The 22312-nt window shown below is 34.6% G+C and overlaps 1 protein-coding gene across 3 annotated transcripts in view; it reads right to left on the bottom strand.

Annotated features, from left to right (window-relative positions):
- LOC150103458 (katanin p80 WD40 repeat-containing subunit B1-like) overlaps positions 1-22312 on the bottom strand; it is a 370687-nt gene that overhangs the window by 156547 nt on the left and 191828 nt on the right. For all 3 annotated transcript variants that reach the window (XM_090397462.1, XM_090397461.1, XM_090397463.1), the window contains exons 9-10: positions 17351-17501; positions 12627-12757 (exon numbers count right to left, since the gene is read on the bottom strand). In XM_090397462.1, the coding sequence (XP_090253588.1) occupies positions 12627-12757; positions 17351-17501 (282 nt within the window). The remainder of the gene's footprint in view (positions 1-12626; positions 12758-17350; positions 17502-22312) is intronic.

Raw genomic sequence — 22312 nt, 5'->3', positions numbered from 1 at the left:
CAGGAATTTGTAGGTTGAAATAAGTCATAATGTAACTATTTGCTGAATTGGTGAAACTTGCCTACAGAATATTCCCAGAATAGAAAGGAAAGAGCAATTGAGTGTAAAAGATATTGTTTATGTGTTCAATGAGTAAGATTTAATAATTTAGTAACAAGTACCATTGCTCAGAGTATAAATGACTTATGTTGCATTAAGAAAATTAGTTAAATATGTGAGATGCTTTTGCGTGAGATAATGAAGGAACTTAATTAGTCTATTTATGCAGATTTAAATTGTGATGTTTCCTTTCATTATTGAAAATGCAGTGTAAAAATGTGTCTTATGTGAATTAAAATTTTGTTGTTTAAATATTAATAGAGTGTTGCCTGATAATTTAATTCTTTGATGCACTGTTCTAAAAAACAACCAAGCTTGTGAGCGAGGAAGATAGGTAATTAATACGAGAATTAGAAGGGATAGCCACGACTGTATATAAGAGTAAGGAATGATATCTACCGAAAGTAGTAATATTTAATGCCATAAAAGGATTTCCTGAGGCGCAATCACTAATTCAAATAAATATCTAGAGATCCTTGGTATAATAAAAATAGGAATACTGAAGGTAGAAATAAGGAACAGGAGGATATAAGTTTAAATTAAATAGAGTTGTATAAGGGAAAAGAGACATAATTTAAAGAAGTGGGTACTGACGAAAGAAATAAGAGAGAGGTATAGAAATAAATAAGTGAGATATAAAGAAATAAGATAAAGTAAAACAGATAGGAAAACCTTAAGATACTACAATGGCGCAGTAACGACAGGATATTAAAGAAATAAGGATAATATAGAAACATAATATAGATAAAATAAAGGATATTAATATAAAAAAAAACCACTCACGTTTACAATGGGAGGACTTTGGCTAGAACAAAAAAATAAATATCAAGAAGGTGGCAAAATATTCTTGAGGTTGTTGAAGAAGCTTAGGAATGCAAGAAAGAGTGCTGTAAAATGAGTTAGAGATGATAAAGGTGACATGAAAATGGGAGAAAAAGATATCCTTGAAGTATGGAGTAATTACTTTGAAAAACTGCTAAATGAAACAAGCAGTGATGACAGCACAGTGGTAAAAAACACTGACCAGGCATAAAGTCAGGAATACATATCCATACTTGAAGTAGAAAAAGCCATCAAAGGCTTCAAATGTGGAAAGGCAACAGGAGTAGATGATATTCGCCCAGAAATGCTGAAGTATGATGGTATAAAAGTCTTACAGTGGCTGCACTGCATAGTTCAAAATGCCAGGACAGAGGGACGAATTCCCGATGCTTGAAGTAGAGCTCTCATAGTACCTATATAAAAAAAAAAAAAAAAAAAAAAAAAAAAAAAAAAAAAACTGGAATGTGAGAATTACTGAAGTATTTCCCTACTGAGTGTTCCTGGTAAGATATATGCAAGTATACTTGAGAAATGGTTGAGAAGAATTGTGGAAGAAAAGCTTGGTGAAGAACAAGCTGGATTCAAGATCTTTATTTAAGTTTTGTCGATTTGGAAAAGGCATATGGCAAGGTGCCAAGAGAGAAGCTATTCAATACTCTACAATTATACGATGTCAATGGGACATTATATCAAGTAATACTTAGTCTTTATTTGAGTTGTAAGTCAGCAGTTAGAATTGAAGGAAGTACAGGAAGATGGTTTAATGTTAAATCTGGTGTGAGACTGGGATGTACATTATCCCCTCTGTTATTCATTATCTATATGGATCACATTATGAAGGAAAGTGGTATTAAACATGATATCAAAATTGGAGATGTTAATGTCAACTCTTTGCTTTATGCAGACGATGTTATACTTCTAAATAAATCTGCTACAAGTCTGCAAGATTCACTGACTAAAATGAATAACTGTTGTAATAGATATGGTATGAAGGTCAGCAATACAAAGACAATGAAAATAGGAAGAATCATTTAAAATGTCAACTGTGTTGTGAATGGAGAACCTGTGAAACAAGTAAAACATTTCAGCTACTTAGGCATGATTTTTAGTGAAGATGGTAAATTAAATATGGAAATAGACAACAGAATCAATAAAGCTGGTATGGTAGGAAGTGAATTGAATAAATTCATATGGAATAAGAGAGAAATTAATTGGAACACTAAATTAGCTGTATACAAGACAGTGTTCAAACCAGTTTTAACTTATGGATCTGAGAGCTGGGTCAGAAGTAAAACACTTGACCAAAGAATAGAGACCGCAGATATGAGAGTCCTGAGGAAGATTAGAGGCGTGAACAGATGTCATCAATGGCAATATCATATTAAAAACGAGAATATTAGGATAGAACTTGACATTGTCAGCATCCAGGAATGCATTAGCAGAGCTAATCTCAGGTGGTATGGTCACTTAAACAGAATGGGCGAGGAAAGATCAGCAAAACAAGTGTTCTCTGCCAGGTTGGCAGGAAAACGACCCAGAGGAAGACCAAAATATAGGCGGACTGATACGGTACAATGTGCCTTAGACGATAGAAATATAATTTGTTGTTTTAAGGATACTTGCGACATAAGACTGAATGATATAATCACATAATCACAAGAAAGATATTTATTTAACCAAATATTTCGGTCTGGAAATAGCAGACCATCGTCGGTGGTATTACAAGAACAGTTTAAAAAATATAGAAGCTAGAATACTAACAATAGATCGTTGAAATTAGAACATGCCGCGTGATGTTATATCACTAAGTATGAAACGAAATATTTTGAAGTAAAAACATGATTGAATTTGCTATTAAAAAAAAAAAAAAAAAAAAAAAAAAAAAAAAAAAAAAATTAATGAGTAATCTTGATTAGGCTTTCCCAGATTTTTGATATAGATATGCAGTCATTACGATTCAGGTTGGGATGATGGAGCAAGGCCTCCACGCTTTCCTTGAACAAACGTTCGAACCTATAACGGGATCTATGTAAGAGGCGCGTTTTGGACCAAAGGATGCTGTGGTCAGTTTCAATCCCGTGTTGAGCCAAACCAGACTTTTCAGGTTTATTGTGAAGAATGGATGATTGATGTTCTTGGATTCTTTTTTCAAGAGTATACAGGAAACCAACATTCACAGGTCGTTATATTCTGAAAGAATCAGCCCATCATCCATGTCATAAAACAGGAATTATAAAATGTCTCATCAAAAGAGCCATAACTAATTGTTCTACTTTTGATTATCTACAGAAAGAACTTTCTACTATCCAGCAACACATGAAACTCAATGGCTTTTCTGAAAAAAGTATTCAACGTCTTCTTACATCTTATAATCCTCCACAAAACAACAAAGATTCAATACGTCGAGTACCTATTCCTTATATCTCCGGTATTTCAGAACCTATCGCAAGAATTTTGAAGAAATATGATTTAACAGCTACGTATTCTCCTATTAACAAATTGTCTTCTCATTTTCCTTCTCCTAAAGACAAACGCTCAACTTTATCTCTTCCTGGAGTTTATCAAATTCCTTGCAACTGTGATCTCTCTTACTTTGGACAGACTGGACGTTCTCTTGAAAAAAGAATCCAAGAACATCAATCATCCATTCTTCACAATAAACCTGAAAAGTCTGGTTTGGCTCAACACGGGATTGAAACTGACCACAGCATCCTTTGGTCCAAAACGCGCCTCTTACATAGATCCCGTTATAGGTTCGAACGTTTGTTCAAGGAAAGCGTGGAGGCCTTGCTCCATCATCCCAACCTGAATCGTAATGACTGCATATCTATATCAAAAATCTGGGAAAGCCTAATCAAGATTACTCATTAATTTTTTTTTTTTTTTTTTTTTTTTTTTTTTTTTTAATAGCAAATTCAATCATGTTTTTACTTCAAAATATTTCGTTTCATACTTAGTGATATAACATCACGCGGCATGTTCTAATTTCAACGATCTATTGTTAGTATTCTAGCTTGTATATTTTTTAAACTGTTCTTGTAATACCACCGACGATGGTCTGCTATTTCCAGACCGAAATATTTGGTTAAATAAATATCTTTCTTGTGATTACGTGATTATATCATTCGATAGAAATATAAGATCTGATAATGTTGGAGTCTTGACAAGTAATAGACTGATTTGGAGGAAAATTGTAGATAGGAAGTTAATAATGATGTAAATTTTTTATGTAGTACTATCATAACCTGTACACCCCTTGAGGGTACATGGCATGAATTTGATGATGATGAACTATTTTTTGGCCCATGTGCATGCATCTGCTGCCTATCTAGATCTTGTAATAGTACAACAGAACTATTACAAGATCTAGCCATACAATACTACTTGCATGCTATAAAACTACCTTCCATCATGCCATGCAGTTACTTCATATGCAGCCTAGGGGAATCTTACACCACCACCCTTCCCTTACTAGCATCTTAAGACACACATGACAAACAGAGCAGAATACTCTGGGAAGTTTTCAGTATTGAGACTGCATTATGATGTAAATAAAGAGTTTAATAAAAATATGTAATTAAACCCAAAGTTTCGTAAGTCATAAGACTTACATCATAAAATGGATACTGGCACATAAAAGTTTTACACACCAAGAACCTATTAACAATTAATTATGTATATTAGATGTTTTTGATAACTGTCATATAATTGATAAACCAGAATACAAATGGTAAATTCGTTAGTGTATGCGTGTTAGAACATTGCTGGTTGTTGCTATTGCATTCTGTCGTATCACGTGTGATATATCCGAAGTCCACGGCAGTTAAATTTTTGATGAAAGCAGACCATACTTGATGCAAAATTAAGCCTTGATTTTATTGCATTGTGTAGGAATCCTAAGCATTTGCGAGACATAAAGCTAGTGACACAGATAAGAGGGTGGCTGATGGAAAGACACCAGAGATAAAGTTCAAAGAGAAGGCATATAACAATGAGAAGTCACAGGACTCTGTATTTGGGCTACTGGTGTTCAATTTGTGCATCGACAATATGGGAAATTCTTTCTTTTAAGGTTACACGGTGATCAGCACTCATATTTGTAAATTTAGCGACACAAAAACACACGTGTTGAACAGATTATTTTATTAATTACCAATAAAATAAAACTTGACGTTTCGCTTTGACATAACTTCCCTTTTCACCAATGTCCCGATCAATGACATGATCTTGCTCCTACAGAACATATTTCTACATGACATCATGGCCCTCTTTACCCACGTACTCTGCTCGAGATATTTCGTGTGGCAAAACAATTTTTACCTTCAAAAAGAAGGTACAGCCATGGGCTCACCACTTTCTCCCCCAATAGCTAACTTTTATATGGAAGACTTTGAGCAACATGCTCTAGAGACAGCATGTCTAAAGCCAAAATTTGGCTCAGATACGTCAACGATATTTTCGCCATTTGGCCCCACGGCCGCGAAGCTCTAAATACATTACTTAGCCACCTAAACAAACAACACAAACGTATCCAATTCACCATTGAAATGGAAAAAAACAACTCTCTTCCTTTCCTAGACACACTTGTCACACGTCTTCCCTCTGGCTGTCTCTCCTTCTCAGTTTACCGCAAACCTACACACACACAGGCCAATACATACACAAAAATTCTTACCACCACCCAACACAAAAACTAGGTGTCATAAGCACCCTTAAACACAGAGCCCTAACTATTTGTTCTAATGAACAGGCTCTAAACCAGGAATACAAGATCATCAACCAAACATTTATCAAAATGGATACAGTAAGAAAACTATTCACAAGATCCTCCATAAAGATACCAGTAAGAATAAAAAAGATTTCAAGAATGCTATTGCCATTCCCTATGTTAGAGGCATTTCTGAAAAAATAGACAGAACACTTCGCAAATACAACATTAAAACCACATTTAAATCCCCAAATAAGTTAAGACACCTACTCAATTCTTCTAAAGATCCGCTTCCACACCCAGGGGGTATATAAAATACAGTGCATAGGGGAAACAGGGCGAACTATCCCAATCAGACAAGACGAACACAAACGACACATTAAATACCTCCATTTTGGTAAAACCGGCCTTTCTGACCACGTGCTCCAAACATACCACAGAATTGACTGGAAAAATACCGAGTCCCTACACCGCACCAAAACCTGGTTTGAGAGAAAATTTAAAGAGTCATGTGAAATGCTTAAACACAACCCAAATCTCAACAAAAATGATGGCCTAACCATTTCAAGAATGTGGAGGACCCATCTACAACCTGTATAACAACCTAAACTAGCCTTAGAAAAATCCCACCACAAGAAGACAACCTGGTGAAGTGTTTGGAACATTCAACAGCAGCTGAAAGAAATCATTTTATAACAATCAGAACTATCCAGAAGAATATTAATAAATGAGGACTTTAGCAGTTTATTGCAGTTGTATATATTTATTTATAATATATATATATATATATTTTTTTTTTAAATTAATTAATTTATTTTTTTTTATCACAAGAGGTCAGGCTAGGAAAAAGGATTTATTAACTACGTAGATTTAGTTTACCGGTATACAGGGCATGAGCATGTAGCTTGGTTCCTTATACAGTTGTATTCTTCCGATGATGACCTCGATATAGAGGTCAAAACGTCAAGTTTTATTTTATTGGTAATTAATAAAATAATCTATTCAACACGTGTGTTTTTGTGTCCCTAAATTTACAAATATAAATATGGGAAATTATTATTATTTTATTTGGGGGGGGGGGGGGGTCACTGTATCATGCATTAACTATTGCTTTCCAGGGGAAGGCATCAGTTAATAAAGCATGATATAGAGATCCTATAGGATGGTTTAAATAAACTGACAGTTTGGGCAAAGCATAATGGTTACCAGGTTAAATGGAGCAAAATGTTCTCATAATCAAAAAGTTATGCATTTTGATTATGAAAACACTATGCTGTGTATTGCATAAAACTGATATACAAGAACTGACGAGCCTAAGGATTTGGGGGTCAACAGATGAAGAATGTTAAGTTCAGAGGATACATTTTATAAGTGCATAAAACAGCTCAAGGGATTGCTTGGACAATGAAGCAACACTATCAGTAGGGATAAGGAAGTTATCATTACTCTTTATAGTGCAACTGGACAACTGAGCATAGATTTGATGCCCAGATTTTGTGGGGATTTAGAATTGTGGCAGAAATGATCCAATATAGACAAGTGATTAAATTGGTGGTTGATATGTTGAGCTCCCTGTGAGAAATGATTGAAGGTTTATGGGTAACAATGTCAACAAACAGAATGGAGATTTGGAGGGAAAAAAAAAACCCGAACCCCATACAAGAGGCCAAGGAACCTATAAACACCTCTGTGCTGCTGTGTTTGTAAGGACTGAGAAGCCTTACAAAGGCTTCTCAGTCCTTATAAACATTTTTCTTCAAGACTTGTTGTTTGGAAATACTTCATCAAGAAGGCTGTTGCAGAGGTAAATGCAATAAAAGAGAAAGAGGGAAAGCAGGTTTAGTGTTTGAAGTTGCAGTAACAACTTCAGTAACAAGAACACAGAGTGGAAGAATGATGGTTGGCAGTTCAATGGTGTAGCCATTGAAGTACCTGGATGGCTGAGTGGATTAGCATATTTGCTCTCCAACCAACAGGTCACAGGTCTGAATCCCACAATGGGCATGGATGTTTGTGATTATCTTTAGGTAGGAGATGAATTTTATCACCTGGTGTGAGACCACTGCCCTGTTTATTGGAGACCTGAAGTGGCTTAAAAATGTTCCATGTTTTGTCTCTAGAACAGGGTTCCAGATATGTAAAAAAAAATAAAAAAATGGATGGAATAAAAATCCTTAGCCCACCATCATCAAATTCCTGCCATGTATCCTCAAGGGGTGTACAGGATATGATAGTACTACATGAAAAAAATTACATCATTACTAACTTCCTACCTACAATTTTCCTCCAAATCAGTCTGTTACTTGTCAAGATTCCAACATTATCAGATCTTATATTTCTATAGTCTAAGGCACTTTGTACCGTATCAATCCACCTATATCTTGGTCTTCCTCTGGGTCATTTTGCTGCCAACCTGGCAGAGAACACTTGCTTTGCTAATCTTTCCTTGCCCATTCTGTTTAAGTGACCATACCACCTGAGATTAGCTCTGCTAATGCATTCCTGGATGCTGACAATGTCAAGTTCTTTCCTAATATCCTCGTTTTTAATATGATATTGCCATTGATGCCATCTGTTCACGCCTATAATCCTTCTCAGGACTCTCATATCTGTGGTCTCTAGTCTTTGGTCAAGTGTTTTACTTCTGACCCAGCTCTCAGATCCATAAGTTAAAACTGGTTTGAACACTGTCTTGTATACAGCTAATTTAGTGTTCCGACTAATTTCTCTCTTATTTCATATGAATTTATTCAATTGACTTCCCACCATACCAGCTTTGCTGATTCTAATGTCTATTTCTATATTTAATTTACCATCTTCAGTAAAAATCGTGCCTAAGTAGCTGAAATGTTTTACTTGTTCCACAGGCTCTCCATTCACAACACAGTTGACATTTTCAATGATTCTGCCTATTTTCATTGTCTTTGTCTTTTTATTGCTGACCTTCATACCATATCTATTACAACAGCTATTCAATTTAGTCAGAGAATCTTGCAGACTTGTAGCGGATTTATTTAGAAGTATAACATCATCGGCATAAAGCAAAGAGCTGACATTAACATCTCCAATTTTGATATCATCCCTTCATCCTTAGCCCACTCATGGTATTAATGCACAACAGGCTTACAACCTTTTGTGAGTAGAACCCATATAAAAAATAAAATAAAATAAAAATTCTGTAAAGGAGGGATTATCTATGAGCCAAACTGCTCTCCTCTAGACATCACTGAGAATTTTTAGAGAGGTTTCAAGTGTACCACCCGAAAATGTGAACAGTATTCTAAGGATAGACAGATTTGAAATTTGTGCAGAGCAGCTAAGTGGGTGATTAGTTTAGATGCAAGGAAGCAATCGATGTGATATGTACAGGCTGGAGATAAATGTCAGTCCAAACAGAGATATGATTGTGTCTATAGATTTGTGTATTACTGTGGGTAAGGGTAGGTGAGATGACATCCCTTTTGTAAGAGAAAAAGCAAAACTGCAGTTTGGTGGCATGAAGGTGACTTGTCCTTGCCATGTTGAAGGATGGTATGGAAATCAATGTTTAACATTGATTGATAAATATGATTTTGATGCTTGGGGTATCTGAACATGGCATAGTTTGTCAAATAACTACACATAACTGATCTATTTTCAATTACACTACAGCTGCAAATATGATTAGTGATAACAGAGTAGGTCAGTTATGTGTAGGAGAAAGAGGCAAGGTGATAAAACAGAGCAGCAAGTCATTCCTGCATTGTTAGCAAAGTTCAAAGAGAGATAGAGCCATTTGCCATGTGATATACACACAGTGACCAGAGAGAAAGCTAGCTACCTAATTCCAGTGAGTAGCAGGTAGACAAAAGGATGGCAATTTTCATAGTAGTCTTCAATCACCAGATGTGATTAAAAGCTCTGGAAACATCAAGAACAGAATGTTTCTCTGAACCTTTTCACATACGTGTCCATTGGTGGGTGATGTAGGATAAGAGGTCAGTCAGACCTTGAATGCAGAATCTATACTAGTAGTTGTTTATTAACTGGTTGACCTGTAGGCAGTGAAAAAGTTGAACTATTGATGACTTTTTTCTTATTTTGGAAAGGTTGAGGTGATGGTGATTGGTCAATAGGGTGATAGCAGACATCTATTTCTTCGTCTAGTTTAAGCTGAAATTGAAAAACTGCTAATTTTGAATTAAAATTCTCTTACAAAGGTGAAGAGGTCATAACATGTTTCATTAAGATATTGTAACATGAATGACAAGATAACTGACTTATTTTTCTAATGTGGTTTCTTACAGCAAAACTAATACAGCAAAGTTCTTATTATAAACAAAAATTATTATTGTTTTAATCATTATTAGATTGTTTCTCTCTCTCTATATATATATATATATGGTTGCTTGTAAAAACAGGCTTCTTATTATAAGCTGTACTCTTTAGATAATATTTTTAGTTTCAACTTAAAAGCATAATCCTTAAAACACAATGTCAACACAATTAAAATGTCCGCTGGAATGGATAAGATAATAAACAGAAGTAAACTATGCCAGCCTAGTTGACTAAATGCTTAGCATATCTGCTTTTCAACAAATAGTTTGTGGGTTTGAATCCCATTTAGGAACAGATGCTGGTGATTGTCTTTAGGTGGCAGATAAATTTCATCATCTGATGTTAGACTCTCTCCCCTCCCAGTTTTTTGGAGGCTTGAAGTGGCTTGGAAAAGTTTCATATTTGGTCTTTAGAGCAGGGTTTCTAGATTAGGTAAGAAAATACAGATACATATATTGATATTTCATAGCAGGCAATATGGCTTTGTAAACGATAGGTCCTGTCTTAGTAATTTATAATTTTATAATTTTTACATTTTATAATTTTTACATTTTATAATAAAGTGACAGCAGAATTGGATACCACATGGAAAACTATTACAAAAGTTGTAGCAAATGGAAATGAAGCTAGTAGCATGGATAGGGGAGTTGCTGACAAACAAACATCAGAGAGTAGTATATGGTGGAGTGGAATCTAGGCGAATGAGGGTGACTAGTGGAGTACCTCAGGGTTCTATACTAGGGCCACTACTCTTTAATTTGTATATCAATTACTCATCATCTTCCTTTTACCCTCTTTTACCTAGGGGTGTCAAGGGTTTATTAATCATTGGACTTCAAACCATTCACAGGATAAGATGGTCAGCCCTATGCCCTGGTGTATCAGCCCTATGCCCTGTAGTGTTGAGTTTGCCTGGGTTTGCCAAGGCTAGTTTGCCTGCTTTGTGGAATGATAAACCCCAGGACAATCTGAGGAAAAAACCTACTGTCCATGCCCAAGACCGAAGGTGATGTAGATATCCTGCAGAAATATGATTTAAATTAACTGGCACTGTGGGCAAAAGATAATGACCATCAATTGAATGTTGCAAAAATTGTAAGGTTATGTATGCACTTCGAGTTGAAAAGGTTGCACACAGTGTATCATATTGATGGTATGGATTGCAGGAAATTGAGGGACTTGGGAATAATGGTGGACAGAGAGTTGAAGTTCAAGAGACATATCACAAAAGTTGGTAAAATAGTTCAAAGGATTACTTGGATGTTGAAAAACTTGCTAACAAGTAAAGATAGGGAATTATTATTCCTTTTTATAAGGCTATGATTTGACTGCATTTTGACTATGTGCACAGATTTGGTCACCTAAATTTCTTGTGGACCAGGAAGTAGTAGAAAAGACGAGTGACTAAGCTGGGGACATGTCTGTGGAATGCTCCCTATGAGGATAGCGTGAAGATGTGCGAGTTATAGTTTGGTTGACAGACAGAAAAGAGGGGTCACGATAGAGACTTTTAAGATTTACAGGGGTGCAAAGTTCCTTTGATGCAAAGGAAATTTTTCAATATATGACACACAAAAAAACTAACGGTCATCTGTGAAAATTGTGTAAGAGTGTAGGGGCATGCAGACCAGATTTTTTGCATAGAGTGGTGAATAGGTGGAATGGATTGCCAGAATTAGTTTCCCTGACTGAATGAGTTTAAGATGAAGTATGAGAGATTTTGTGTGTATAATAGTTAGTTGGGTCTCTCATGACGAGTCTCCAGACTCCATAGAGATCCCAAATAATAAATGACAAAGGAAAATAATAATAACAATAAAAAACCTACCATGGTACTAATGTTTTATAGGTTTATAATCTTTAATGGTTGGGAGTCACATAAATGAAAGAACTATGCAAGTATTTATGAAACTGATGAAAAATGTGTAGAAAATCAATGATAAAGTTGGTATGAAATGGTTTACAGTACTCACAGGCAGCAGAGCAATGAAATGCTCTATCAGAAAGAGTGAAAAAAGCTAAATACCCTCTGGATGGAAAGATCTATAATATCATTGAGGATGCAAAGATCATTTACCCTTTAAGAAAAAGTCACCTTTTCAATTTAAGGTGACTTAGCTGGTCTCATATGAAGGAGACAAGACTTTTTCCCTACTAGAAACTATTTTTTTTAATCTTACAAAGCAGACAAACTGGCTAAAAGAACACACGTAAAATAGACAGGATTAATTGCCCTATCATGGCATCAAATAGGTTTCCAAGAAGTCAAGTTAGTTGGCCGTAACAGGGACAGGAAAGTCCTCCTTAGTATTTTTCTGAGTTTTTTTTTTTGTGTGTGTGGGTGAGTGAGAGAGAGAGACAAAATCAAGAAAACAGCATAACAGCTGAATGGGACATTCAAAATCTTATTATTTCACTTTTAGTAAGCAGGTATTAAATAACTAAAGATCCAGCTCTGTAAGCTGCTATTATAATCATACAAAAATGACATATTGTAATATGTAATTTTTAGCATTTATTTTGGATTATCAGAGGAAATGTCTGTTTCGGTTTTCTAATGTTGTGCATTATTTCAGCAATATTTGAAATCTTTACAGAATTTTTAAAATAACTAAATTCAAATTTTTATTTTCACTTATTTTTGCAATAGTTTGGTGACCAACAACATTTAGATACTTACCCTGTATTAGAGAGAGGTGACTGAGTAATAAATGTCATATTGCCTTGATTGGGTACACTTCCAAATGGCTGAACCCTTTTCAGATCAACTACATACACTGACACATTGGTCAGAAAGAAGGCACCTGCAATCTAACAAATGTTTAAAAAAAATTACTGCAATGAAAATAAGTTAATGCATCAGATAGTTAATTTTGTGCATTACTACTGAAAAGAGATGCTAATTTTTTAATATATTTACACCATTTCTAAATATTCGTTAACACCTTTCACTAAAAAAATATATAAATATATAGTATTGTTATTTAAAAAGACCTACCTAACTTACAAGAATAAATTCACTTTAAAAATTAAAAATACTTAAATAATAAAAGAAAGACAGAGACAAGATGAGAGATTGGAGAATAAATTCTTCATCTTTGTATTTCTGTTCCAGTCCTCAGAATGGTATGAAAGGGACCCTAAAGGGAGAACTCTAGCCATTCTCCTTGCGATAAATGAGAGAGAGAGAAAATGCTATTAGCAATCTCTTAACTAAATCCTGGAAATCTAAAACAGCAACATTCAGACCAACAAAACTGCAAACAAGGAAAACGTTGCTGGCTGGATAAATCTGGCACTTACATAAGTAATTACTTAATTTACTTACTAAATTGCATAAGTACAGTTAACTCTCACACTATTCACTTACTATAACAAACTATATAAAAAAGATATCGATTTAAGTCCCATAGTCGCATTCCTATCCTAAAGGACATTCATTATACCAATCCATCCACTATAGCAAACCGTTCTTATGGTTGCCAAATTTGCTGTAGTTTGTGCGTTATATGTAGCTTCCTCTCAAGGGAAGTCACATGTAACACAAATCACCTGCCATAACATCTCTTAAATTCATTTATACTATCTGCTTCACCATCTCCAAAGTCAAGCTATTCCAATCAAACACCACTCTACAAGAGAAAAATCTCTCTATTTCACCCCTTTCTTGACTGCATTCATTCTCAACTTTCATGGATGCCCTCTCATCCTCAATTCACCTTCCATAAAATGAAAAATTCCATCTAATATCCTGTAAGACCTTTCAGAAGTTTGTAGGTCTATCAACTCGCTCCTCGTTCTGTTTGCCAGTGTCTGCAGTTCACAGCTTCTCAATCTCTCCTCACGCTTTACATTCGACAGTTCTGATATCATCTTTAACATTCTCCTTTGCATCCTCTCCACTGTATTTGAATCACCTTACAAACCATGAGACCAGGTCTACACCTGGTCTCATGGTTTGTAAGGTGTCCAAGTGAGGGTATCAAATCCTTGTAAAGAGGCAAAATGATTTTCCTTATTCTTATATGTCAATGTCCATATCAGTATTGCAATTATCCAATGAGTTTGTATTTCTAATCTTTGCTATATAGCCTTTGAATTTTGCCTATCTGCTAAAATTCCAAGACCAGACTGTCAATTTCTTCCAGCATAATCCTGCCAGTATAACATGCTATTGGTTACTGCACTGCACTAAAGTGTATAACGTGACATTTACTAGCACGGAAAATATTGAATTTCTGATTACCCTGCCTATCTTTGCATTATCAGCAAATAGTATGTCACCTGCCAAATCCTTCTCAATGTCATTAAAGTAGTACAGAATGAATAACAATGAACCAAGAACTGATCTCTGTGGTACACCACCATCATGTAAATCTTGCACTCACATCCACCATATACCACTTTCTTATATCTGTCAACTATCCTCTTATCCATGCTAGTAGTTTGCAATCCAATCCCATTCTACAACTTTTGCAACAGCCTTCCATGCTGTATCCTGCCAAAAGCTTTAGCAAAGTCCAAAGGTAACATGGTACATTCAATCCTCCTGTCTAACTCAACCATAACATTATTATAACATGTGAGCAAGTTACTGAATCATGACCTTCCTTTAGTAATACCACGTTATCCATTGCAAAGTGAAGGTTCTCTGTTCATCCATTACTTTATGCAATCTCTTACAAACTTTCCAAAATCTTCACTACCACTCCAGACATACTGATAGGTCAATAGTTAGACACCATTCTTTGTCCCACCCTTGTGCAATGGGATTATCATACATTCTTTCCACTTCTGTGGAATCTTTCATATTCTGGGACTCAAATTATATAGCCTGGCAAAAGAAACAGCCAGTTCATCTGAACTCTCTTTTAGCATCCATGATGATATCCCATCAGCCCATATTACCAATTCTTGTTCAGTTTATACAACAGCTCTAATATCTCTTTTAGCTTTCTAAGTTTCTTCATGCTGTGCAAAGGTGATCAAGCTCCATGTTGATAGCTTTTAGCAAAAGGGATGCTCACCTGTTCACAACTGCATACTGTTAGATCCTGAGTGAAGGAATCTTGCAAAGAAACCATTCATTCAGGGTCTAACATACTAACTACACAAAGAAAGAGAAATATCTGCACATCAGCTGAAATTAAAGTGAAACTTCTTCACATATGTAAAAAAACTGCATTTTTATTTTATTACAGTATAGTATTATCCTTCCTATACTGTACCTTTTATACTCAATACCAGTTAATAAATCTGCTTCTGAGAGCCAGGTCTTAATAATGACATTAATTTGAGCCCAATGTATTCAACTAAGGCAACAAAACAAACCATTTGTTTCTGATATTCCTGGCATTTTTGTACAGATATGAGTTATCTTCATGCTTTTTTTGTCTACTACCCTCAATATCTGCATAACACAGATGAACAACTTTCAGATTATTGTTCTCATCTAATCTTTCATTTATACTAACATCTTTGCATTAAGTCTGAACTAGACTTAATGCCAAGATGTTAGTATAAATGCTCCCATAATGGGTATCAAAAAGAATAAATAATTTTTCCACACTCCTGATACCCAATGTGCAATCAGGTGCAATGCAATCAAGTACAATCTATCCCTCTTATGTAAATCCTTCCTTCAAATATAAAAAAACTCATTCATTCTTTCTACACAACCTACACATCAAATTCATAACCTTTCTTAATTTAGTGCTGTCATATGTATAATATGACATTATACATATGATTATATATATCAACTATTTTCACTTTCTTGCTTCTTCCCACAATTCTTTCATATCCATTCTCATAGCGTATCTATCACTAGTCAGATTCTTTCTTCAGAACAAACGAATTATCTATTTTACTTTTCTTTCTGCTTTTCAATTATATTCACTTTTTTTTTTTATTTTAGCACTTGAAAAACTTGAAGTAATAACACGGACATCAATTGCATGTTTTATAATTAAATCTCCATAGCATATAATATTCTACTTTTTATATTGATTTTGTTTACCTGATTATCATTACAATATCTTCTCTAATTCAGCATTTTTGGTTTTTTCTCCTCTTGCTACATACCTTTCATGCCTTTCTGATGTCTCTAATCACTTTTACTTTTCCCAATGCCCTTATTATCCACCTAATAAGGTATTTTAGATCTTTTCAAGGTTAATTTATTCTCAATATTCTCATTAGTTTCTGAAATGGCATGATTCTGTTCATTGTGGCAAACTTCCTTGTCCACAATTTCACTAGCATTCCTCTTCGTTACAGTTCTATTGTTCTTGTGAGGGTTTGATGCCAAACAGCAAGAAATATACCAAACACTATGAATACACAAAAATCAGCAGAATACTATAAAAAATTAGTTATACTAAGGAAAAAAAGATAAAAAGCTTCAATTTCACAGGAGCATTAAACCAACCTTTCTCTGAACACTATATTCCGTTGTAAAGAACTAATATAAAATCAAACATGGACAAGTACTATTTGATCATGTAGATAGAAGAATGGTTCCAAAATATTTGTTTTTATCAAAGTGGTTGAGAGAGCTTAGAAAGGATGAAAAGTAGGATCACAGCCACCAGAGACTACTGATGCAAGTGGAATTTAGGTTTCTCTGAAATATAGTACCATCTCAATATTTATTTCAACATAGTACAAGGGCAGTATGGTGGGATGCCAGATGAATAAATTACTACTGAAACAGAAGAATCAGTCAAAACAGCAATATATATATATATATATATATATATATATATAAATTAAAGTTGCCAAGAAATTATATTATTGGTTTTAATTCTTTATCCAAGTAAGTAAAACAATGTTTTGCACATGAAGTTTTTTGCTTATAAAGGATTAAAAGCAAGAATATAATTTCTTGGCAGTAGATAGTAGAACCAAGTTAAAAAAAAATATTTTTTCCCCCAACATAGTTGTTCAACATATATGTACATATAACTATGTATATATATGTATATATAACTAACTGTGTTCAAAGTAATATTAAATGTATAGACCTAAGATTTGTGTTAAGCAAAAAGTTTTAGGAATGGAGGCTGCATATATGAAAGGTTTAAGGAAAATTGGGGAAGATGACAGAAGCCATCAATGGAATATGAAGAATGTTAGCAAAAAAAAACCTAGAAAAGACTAAAATCTAGATGGACTGATTCAGTAGTAATTTATTCATCTGGCATCTAGTGCCACAAATATAGAAATGTCTACATTTGTGGCACCTAGTGCCACAAATATAGAAATGGCAATCTGGATGATTTCTGACAGGAATCTAGTAAGGAAACCTTAATCGTGGATTATAATAGCACATATACAGGTTATCTTGTGCATATTAGTAAATGACTTTTATTTGAATGCACTACAAAATATAACGCTACTCACCAGCTGATTCTGGGATGATGCAATATCGGATACCTTACCCCAACCCATGACTAAAGTGTCATATGTTCGAGCAGGTTCCCAACCATATACTTTCAATAAGTCTTGTGCACCACCAAATAAGCATTCACCATCTGGATTAAAAAATATGCACCTGCAATATAAACCTAAAATTTTATATTTGTTCTTTGTAGATATACTTAAAACACACTTCAAACATAAAGAAATCAATACACAGAAAAGTAAATAATGTAAATTAAAATACTATCTTCGTGGGACAATGTGTGTGTGTGTGTGCGCACGTGCATGCGTGCTCTATAATAGCAGCAAAGAGATGGATACGTCTTGGGAAATAAGTTATTAAAAAATGATTGAACACAGGAACATATTTCAATAAACGAGTAATCTAATAAGTTATCATCATCATCAAATTCCTGACATGTACCCTCAAGGGGGTGTACAGGATATAATAGTATTACATGAAAAATTTACATCATTACTAACTTCCTATCTACAATTTTCTCCAAATCAATCTGTTACAAGACTCCAACATTGTCAGATTTTATATTTCTATCTTCTAAGGCACTTTTTACTGTATCAATCCACCTATATCTCGGTCTTCCTCTCGGTCTTTTTCCTGCCAACCTGGCATAGAACACTTGTTTTGTTAATCTTTCCTCTCCCATTCTGTTTAAGTGACCATACCACCTGAGATTAGCATTGCTAATACATTTCTGGATGGTAACAATGTCAAGTTCTTTCCTAATCTTCTTCTGCAGCTTGTCCCAAACAGCAACCCGGCAAGTGGGGTTGCTGTTTGTAGTGAGTCTCCTCCACATCATCCTGTCTTGAGCTGTAACCACGTCCAAGTTCTTCATCCTCAAGTCCTCCTCCACCAGCTCCCTCCATCTCTTCTTTGGCCGCTTGTGCTTCCTCCTCCGCTGCATGACCTTTCTTCCCACATACTCATAATCCCTCCTCATCACATGACCAAACCATACCAGTCTTGCATCCTGTATCTTCACTCCTAACTTTTTTCCTAATATCCTCATTTTTAATATGATATTGTCATTGATGCCATCTGTTCATATCTCTAATATTTCCCAGGACTCTCATATTTGTGGTCTCTAGTCTTTGCTCAAGTGTTTTACTTCTAACCTAGCTCTCAGATCTATAAATTAAAATTGGTTTGAACACTGTCTTGTATACAACTAATTTAGTGTTTTGACTAATTTTTCTCTTGTTCCATATAAATTTGTTCAGCTGACTTCCCAGCATACCAGCTTTACTAATTCTGTTGTCTATTTCCATATTAATTTACCATCTTCACTAAAAATTGTGCCTAAATAGCTGAAATGTTTTACTTGTTCTATAGGCTCTCCATCTAATAAGTGATTATATAAAACATAAAAAAAAACAAACCATTTTTACTTCCAAAATAATCTTGGTAGGAAAACATGGTTGGCACTTCGTAAAAGTTCAACAGTTTCTGAACTACTGTATATTTGCCAATATATAAGACGCACTTTTTTTCTTTGAAAATAGGTCTGAAAAACCGGGCGCATCTTATATGTCGATACTCAGTTTTTTATTACTTTCATTTCTGGAAATTTTCTCTGTTCTGAGTTACGCGATTTCATTCTTGCTTCCTTGCAGTGTGTGAGAGCATTCCAGTTACGTAGGGTTCAGTAGATGTGCATGCACTGTCATTGACGATCACAGATGTGTTCCCGTTCTTCGTTTAAACTTTGCAATTGTTGTGAACGGTGATAATTTTCTGTTGTTAAATCTTTTCTAAATTTCTTGGCTGAATTATGGCTAAAAAACGTTGGCATTGCTACAATATTGTATACAAGCTACGTGTGATTGCGCATGCTAAAGAACATGGAAACAGGGCTGCAGAGAGGATTTTGGGCCACCCCCAACTGAGAAAATGATAAGAACTAGGATAAAGTTTTTTCCTAAAAAATGTGTACAAAAAAGAGGGTGCATCTTATACGCCGGCAAATATGGTAATTTTGTATCATTGTCTTCAGTTAAATAAGTAAAGACATATATGATATCTTGGCCTCCATGTAGAGTATGCAGACTCATCTCCTGTGATGAGTCTGCTACTCCATGGAGGCACCCGTGTATAATAATAATCTTACCCATGAGCCACTTTTCAAATAGTCTGGCAATGTTGCCCACAAGATATCTTCCAGCATAAGGACTAAGCATTCCTGTTTATTTTTTCTGCATCTTACTACATTAACAAATCCATGCTGGACTTTATGCTATACTTAATGCACATTACGTGGGACTTCATTTTACCCTATATTGAGTCCTTTCTGCATTGGACAGCTCAAGTTTACAAATTTCCCAATATTTATTTCATTTTTATATTTGGAAGAAATTTTGTGTAAAATGAGTGTATTTGAACTTCCTTAATAATGTACAGGTAGTTCTCTACTTTGCAAGTTAATTTGTTTCTAGCAAGCACTCGTAAAGCAAAAAATCTTTAAATGCTGGCTTTAAATATCTGGCAAATACAACATGCAACTTTTTTAAGAAATTATTCTTTAATTACTAGTTTCATACATCATTTTTCATGTACTTCCTTACATTAAAAAAAAACAAATAAAAAAGACAGAGATTTCTGAATTAATACCTAATATTATTCAAATTAAATTAACTATATGTAAACAAAGCGAGATGGCAGGTGTGTGTGTGGGGGGGGGGGGGACTCATTGTTGCAGTGTGTTGTAAGTTTTCTCATTGCTTAATTCATCAATATGCAGGTCTTTTATATATGCTACCCAAAGTTGATTTAAAATGAGACCATGGTTTTGAATCTGAGGAAGTATAGAAAAATTGATGTACAAAACTAACAAATAATATTCCTTAAAATAGTTGCATTATAGTGTTAGCCAGACACAAAAGCATGGACATTTCAAGACATGGAAACTTGAACTGAAATACTCTCAAAGCACAAATTCATTCCTCACAGATACAATGTGAATAAAAACAAGGGGGTTATGTTTTCAACAATCAAATCTGTCCATAGTAATGTTAAATATAGGTCAACAAACAATAGTTTAAACAATGATTTATTTATGAAAACGTAAGTTTTTGTAGTTTAGGCACTTCTGTGGGAAAGCTTTCGGTATTGAGACCACGTTATGATGTAAATAAATGATTTATTTAACCAAAAAAATGAAAACATAATCTTTAAAATTAAGCACACTTTTAACTTCCTTCGAAATGTTTCTTTATCCTTTAAAATTGTACACACACATTTGAAGTGCTTATGTAATATTTCACACAATGATCTTTAATCTTTAAGGTCATTCTTGTCGAATGTTTACTTATATTTTAATATTTTGTTTCCGATGTTATTCCTCTTTGTGATTTCCTTTTATTTTTACACCACTCTTCATAATATTACTTCATTTTCACATATTGTGCAGTATTAATAAGGGGAAATAAATTTGAGATAGACAAAGCAGCAAAAATGAAGTGCAACAACCACTCTTTGTGACATCACCACAGTAGTCATTATGTTATGAAGTGATTAACACGGACACTCCTGTCTGTCTGAACAAAACACGAAGCTATACAATACAGTAGCAAAAACATGATAAAAAATATACCTAAGTCAGACCTCGGACAGTATGAACGTGACAACATCCAGCATTGTTCAAACTTAGCATGCACAGATTCTGCATTTGGATTTTTTAATTGAATGAACAGTTAGATGGCCATAACTTCATAGAATGGACTATTTTGAGTAATTTCTCATTTCTTGTGTTTAAACTTTTAGTTACCTTTAAACCACTGAAGAAGTAAGTCAAATGACATACAAAACTTGTTGGGTTTATTTATTTTTATTTATCTTAATAAACATGTGGTCGCAATACCAGAATCTTTCTTTTGATATAAAGAAGTTTTCTCAAATTTCATATGGGGACCTTTTTTTTAAAAAAAAAAAAAATTATTTATCTATATTTATTTATTTTTTTGAGTGGCCCGACAGTTATACAATTATATATACACATACATAGTTTCTGAATTAAAGTAGACTTACAATCTCAGTAAAAAATATCTGATATCAGTTACGTAAGCCAGAACTGTGTAATAAGCACATTTTAAATAAATAAGATACATTTAATGATAAAGAGCCAAGAGGCTATTTTTCTGGCAGCATAAATTATGTTAAAGAGGATAATAAATCCCTCATTATTTTAAAGCCAGATACGAAACTCGGAGATCGAAATCTAAGAGTTTCATGCCGAAGAACTATCGGCAAGTCCAAGTGTAGTCAACACCTGGGTAGTGCAGCACTAGGGCAACTCGGAGCAAAGGTGGAGCAAGTTCCATCACTATCCTTAATATTTTCTCATAACATAAAACACAGCTCCTAGGAGATGTATTACTGTTTTACATTATGAGGAGAGGTCACTACCCAGACCGGTTTTGACCTTTATTGAGGTCTCATCAGTGAGCAGGTAGACCTGGAATACCAAGGTTTAAGTGAACCAAACTTACATATACCCCTACTAACGAATTGCCAGAGCAGTGTACCCATATATCATTATTACTACGATAAAGAGTCAAGAGGCTATTTTTCTAGCGGCATAAATTAAGTTAAGGGGATAATAAATCATCCCTCATTATTTTAAAGCCAGATAGAAACTCGGAGATCGAAATCTAAGAGTTTCATGCTGAAGAACTATCGGCGAGTCCAAGCGTAAGTCAACACCTGGGTAGTACAACACTGTTGTATTGCCCAGTTGTGTATTGGTTTTTAGATATGTCTGTATGTTGTATTTCTATAGTGTAAGTGGGAGGGTGCTATCTCTCTCTCTCTTCAAATTTTCCAATTAATGTGAATGTTCCACAGGGCTTTTATTTTATCCACCCTCTTCATTATATACAGGCTCACACCCTCCACTTATTTGCCAGGTTAGTTACCAGAGCACTGGC

Source organism: Typopeltis vanoorti, chromosome 9, assembly GCF_054136105.1.
Source record: "Typopeltis vanoorti isolate ZY-2024b chromosome 9, IOZ_Tvanoo_1.0, whole genome shotgun sequence".
Lineage (NCBI taxonomy): Eukaryota > Metazoa > Arthropoda > Arachnida > Uropygi > Thelyphonidae > Typopeltis > Typopeltis vanoorti.
This window is presented reverse-complemented; position numbering and strand designations above follow the sequence as displayed.